Below are 5,611 nucleotides of genomic sequence, written 5' to 3'. Positions count from 1 at the left end.
CTGGCTAAAGAAAGCTAGGGATGATCGGGCACCTTCGAGTTGGGTGATACCTCATATATTTGAAGAATTATACCGGTATTGGGATATCGAAGAATTCAAGGCATTGTACGATCAAGGAAAAAAAGCAAGAGCCAGCCTAAAGGGTGGCTCGTTGCACACTAGAGGTGCAAAGAGTGTTGGTACGATTCAGAGGGAGATGGTAAAGTTTCTAAATTTTAAATTTAAATTTATTTTTTGAAATAAATTAGTTGACAAAACATTATTTCATTAATTGTATTTTTATTTATAGGAAAAAGAATTGGGACACACTCCCTATCGTCATGAAGTCTTTAAAAAGACTCATGTGAAGAAAAAGACTAATGAGTCGGATCCGGATGAGTGGGTGGAGGAAAGGGCCGAACGAGCCTATGTAAGTTATTTAAGATATAATGTATAATATATTTTGATTCTAAGTTTTATTTTTATTATATGTATATATATTGATTATAACTTTTCTTTTCTAATATGCAGCAAGATCATGAACGACACATACGTGAGATGGGAGATTTGGTTCAGCTAACGCCTGAATAGTCCACTCAAATTTGGACAAAAAAAGTGGTTGGAGGCAACAAGGGACGAATATATAGAATGGGATCTAGTAATAATGTACAACGACTCCAATACCTCTCGGAGATGGCCATACTGTGGTGGAAGCGTAAGGAGTCCGAGATCGGGAAGGGTCTATGCACCATCAACACCTAGGAGCAATTCCAGGACGAGTTCAAGAAGGCCTTCTTCCCCAATAATATCATCTATGAGGCCAAACGCAAGTTCCAGGAGCTGAAGCATACGGGTAGCATACGGGCCTATGTGAAAGAGCTCACTACCCTTACGCTTCAAATCCCCAACCTTACAGATGAAGATATGCTCTTCCACTTCATGGATGGGCTGCAGAGTTGGGCCAAGACGGAGTTGGAGCGCCGTCAAGTCAGCACCATCGATGAGGCCATCACCCACGCCGAAGCCCTAACGGACTTTAAGCATGACAGGCATGACAGGGGCAAGGGCAAAGAAACAAGGAGTAGTCATGCCAAAGGTGGGGGAGATCGTGGCAAAGGCAAAGAGCAACATCCTCCACCCAGGATCCATGATCCCAACAAGTCCAACGATAGGAGGTTTGGGCGGCAGGGCTATGCCGAGAGAAAGGAGCAGACCACAAAGGGCAGTGGCTGCTACATATGTGGAGGTCCTCACGACTATGCTAGGTGTCCGGAGATTAAAAATCTTGGTGCCATACTTCGGGAGTGAAAGGACAAGGAATTGGACCAAGGGCAGGGATCCGACACGACTCAGCTACGCATGATCGGGCTATGTGGAGCCATCGCGAAGCAAGCTGAGAAGGCGGGGGATTACTCTGCCCAGTATGTTGACATATCCATCAACGGACGACCAACTCGTGCCATGGTAGATTCTGGAGCAGAAGCCAACATCATGACCAAGACGGCGGCAGCAAGGTTGGAGATAATGTAACATCCCCTAAAAACGTTGTATACGATGTTTCAATTTTCGCCTAAACATGATATAGCCTCTGTATTTTGGGCATAACTTTTCATAAGAATATCCAAATTGAGTGATTCAAATTTCTGAGTAACCACAAGAACATTACCTACAACTTTTATGAAGACCATATTTTAAGATTTGGAGGTTAAGTAGGTCAAATAAATTAATTTGTGTAAGGTAGAATGTTGTGACGGAAATGAGTGTTTATAGAAGAAAAATTATATCTCACTGTAGGTTTATCCAAATTGGTTGATTCTTGAACGATAGGAAACTAGACTTCCATATATACAATTCTTATGAAGACACCAAATCCTAATAAGGAATTTAGCTTATTCAAACGCAGCTCCCAAAAAGAGTATTCTGTAAAAAATAACTCATTTCACCTACCATAGAAAGATCTAGATACATTTGACATCACTCATGACATAAATTGTCCTCCATTTAACATCATCCATGACATCAATATATTCTACTAAATTTTTAGATTTTTTTTATAATTATTTTATTTATTGTTAGGTCCCTCTTTCCCACCTATAAATACCCACCTTATTTCCTCATTTTATTCATCAAGCTTTCTCAAGCAAATCTTCTCTCTATACACTTCTTTACACATTCTCAAATATAGTTTTAGTTCTTAGTAGTGAAGAAATACTATTTCGGTGATTCATATACTCCGGGTAGTACATAAAACATTCCGGCAAGGAGAGAAGCTAGGACTCAAGAGTGTTCATTAAGTCTTTCGGTACCAACTAAAGCTTCGGTTTCCAGGTATGTAAGGCTTCAATGAGAGTATTCCTTCCACTCTCATGTCTAAATTATTTTGATTATATGATAAATTATATTTATTTTCTCTAAGCTCTACTCTAAGTTATGTGGGTATTTATCCATGGGTTCTTCCACCCATGTAGTCCAAAAACTCTTTCAATTAAGTCTCTTGATTTCAAGTAATATTTTCTTATGGTAATTCCTAATTTTACTTAATAGTATGAATCATGGTTAAACTAATAATTATTGCTCTATTTTGATGCAACATAATTTCATATGTATGAATTGATGGTTTACAAGTAATTCTTTTATTTATATATTTAAAGGTTCTTGAAATTTATGGTGGGTTGTTTAAAGCATGATTTTTAATTTATGGATTTCAAAGTATTTATGTATATTTATTTACATACATATTTACAAGTTGAAGTGATTTGAACCCACCTAGTTTTACTATGTTTTTAATAAAGTTTGACTTGAAAGCTTTGACTCCAAATAAATGTTTATGAAAGCAATATCTATGATCAAAAAGGGAGTCTTATGAAATGAAAGAATGATGAAATGATATGAATGATGGATTCTTTATGCAATAAGGACAATTCTTGCATATTTGAATTATCAAATATTTTAATGAGCTATTCTACCGAATATGATGTTTGAATTTTCAAGTTATATGCTATGAATATTTTGAAGTATTAAACTATTCTGTGGGATTGACTTAGCACCGAATGAGGCATTGAGGTGGGATTCGGTAAGGGAATCCTAGTAGCAACCCATTGTCTCATTAACTATGTGCCAACATAGGAGCCCTTGTAGGCTTAGGCTAATGGATCCATAAATAGCCCTTAAAGTTAAAGTTAAAGAAATGAATGAAGTTGACGGAGTTCTACCTGGCAAGTAGTCTCCCCGGCCAACGTAGGGGGTTATGTTGGATTCCATGTAATAGCTCGCATGGTCTTAAATGTCGGTTATGGTTAATTTCCCACAAAATGAATGTTTTAAAGGATATCTATATGATTTATTATGCATACATTAAACTAAGTTATGGGCCAAGCAACACCTGCCTGAAGACGGTCAATGCCCCATTGACTCCCGTGTGCGGAGTCGCTCATGGAGTGGACATCACGTTGGGCAAGTGGCAAGGTAAGACAAGCTTCACTATCGCCCCCTTAGATATCTTTGATATTATACTTGGGTAGGAATTCTTCCAACGGTACCACACAATGATCGATCCCTACCTCCAACAACTTGTGGTGATGGAGCAAGAGGGACCCTGCATGGTACCTCTAGTCAAGGTGCTGAATAAGGAAGGACAAGCCCACCTGTCGGCCATGCAGCTTGTGAAGGTCCTAAAGAAGGGGGAGCCGAATTTCGTAGCCACCATTGCGAGCTTGGATGAAGGCAATGGTGCTAAGGAGACATTGCCACCTTGCATAGAGAAGGTGCTTGAAGAAAACAGAGACGTGATGCCCGAAGAGTTGCCAAGACACCTACCTCTGAGGTGCGAGGTAGACCACAAGATCGAGCTGGAGCCAGGAGCGAGGCCGCCCGGATACCCTCCATACCACATGGCTCCACCCGAGTTAGAGGAGCTGAGGAAGCAGTTGGAGGAGCTCCTCGAGGCTGGACATATCCATCCATCTAAGGCACCTTATGGCGCGCCGGTGTTATTTCAAAAGAAGAAGGATGGCTCATTGCGCCTATGCATAGACTATCGGGCGCTCAATAAGGTGACCGTGAAGAACAAGTACCCCATCCCGCTCATTGCCGACTTGTTTGATAGACTTGGACAAGCCAAGTACTTCACCAAGGTGGATCTAAGGAAGGGCTACTACCAAGTATGCATAGCGGAGGGAGATGAACCAAAGACAACATATGTGATGAGGTACAGAGCTTACGAGTGGTTGGAATGCCCTTCGGCTTAACCAATGCACCCGCCACCTTTTACACACTAATGAACAAGATCTTCCACCCCTACCTAGATCAGTTTGTGGTAGTCTACTTGGATGACATAGTCATCTATAGCGACACCTTGGAGGAGCACGTGGAACATCTAAAGAAAGTGTTCCAAGTCTTGCGCGAGAATGAGCTTTTCATCAGTGGGAGAAGTGCGAGTTCGCCCAACATGAAGTGTACTTCTTGGGACATGTATCAGCCAGGGAGAGCTACGAATGGACGAGGTAAAAGTTCGGGCCATTAAAGAGTGGGAGGCGCCCACAAAGGTAACTGAACTTAGATTTTTTCTTGGACTTGCTAACTATTACCGCAGGTTCATAAGCGCTTACTCCGCCAGAGCCGCCTCACTTACTGAGTTATTGAAGAAGAATAAGTTGTGGGTTTGGAGCGAGGAGTGCAAGGAGTCCTTTGAAGACCTCAAGGCTGCCGTAACAGAGGAGCCGGTCCTAGCATTGCTTGACTTCTCCAAGACATTCGAAATGCATACAGATGCCTCCGACTATGCCATTGGGGGAGTATTGATGCAAGAGAGACACCCTATCGCCTTCGAAAGCCGTAAGCTGAACGAGACAGAATGGCAGTACACCGTGCAAGAGAAAGAGATGACAACCATCGTTCATTGCCTACGCACGTAGAGACACCTCTTACTTGGCTCCAAGTTCTTAGTCAATACCGACAACGTGGCCACTAGCTACTTCCAGTCACAAAAGAAACTCCACCCGAAGCAAGCTAGATGGCAAGACTTCTTGGCCGAATTTGACTACAAGCTGGAGTACAAGCTGGGCAAAGGCAATATTGTGGCTGATGCCCTTAGCAGGAAGTTCGAATTGGCGGCCATCACCACAGCACATTGTGACATCCTGGATGCAATCAAGGATGGTCTGCAGTATAATCTAGAGGCAAAGAGGCTTATGGAGTTAGCCGCTCAAGGCAAGACAAGGCGCTTCTGGGTTGAAGATGGACTCCTGCTCACCGCCGGGTGAAAGATCAATGTGCCGAAATTTGGAGCTATCAGGCAACGAATCATGAAGGAAAGTCATGACACATTATGGGCCGAACATCCAGGGCAGCATCGCACAAGGGCATTGATTGAGGCGATTTACTACTGGCCACGCATGCGGGACAATATTGAATGCTATATGCAGACTTGTCTTGTGTGCTAGCAAGACAAAGTAGAGCAGCACCAACCAGGAGGACTCTTGGAGCCCCTGCCCGTAGCAGAGCGTCCATGGGAGAGCGTGACCATGGACTTCATCACATGCTTACAAAAGTCCAACGAGTACGGGACGATTATGGTCGTGGTGGACAGGTTCTCCAAGTATGCCAGCTTCATGCCCGCCACGGCAGGTTGCAC

General features: G+C 42.7%; 1 protein-coding gene across 1 annotated transcript; it reads left to right on the top strand.

Moving 5' to 3' along the window:
• The first annotated feature begins 3,557 nt into the window (after positions 1 to 3,557).
• Positions 3,558 to 5,240, top strand: LOC129884317 (uncharacterized). The gene is made up of 3 exons (XM_055958635.1): positions 3,558 to 3,967; positions 4,457 to 4,837; positions 4,949 to 5,240. The coding sequence occupies exons 1-3, from the start codon at positions 3,558 to 3,560 to the stop codon at positions 5,238 to 5,240; spliced, it is 1,083 nt and encodes a 360-aa protein (XP_055814610.1).
• The last annotated feature ends 371 nt before the right edge of the window (positions 5,241 to 5,611 follow it).

This window comes from Solanum dulcamara, chromosome 4 (genome assembly GCF_947179165.1).
Source record: "Solanum dulcamara chromosome 4, daSolDulc1.2, whole genome shotgun sequence".
Classification (NCBI taxonomy): domain Eukaryota; kingdom Viridiplantae; phylum Streptophyta; class Magnoliopsida; order Solanales; family Solanaceae; genus Solanum; species Solanum dulcamara.
Note: the sequence above shows the minus strand (reverse complement) of the source record. Positions and strands in the feature narration are given on the sequence as shown.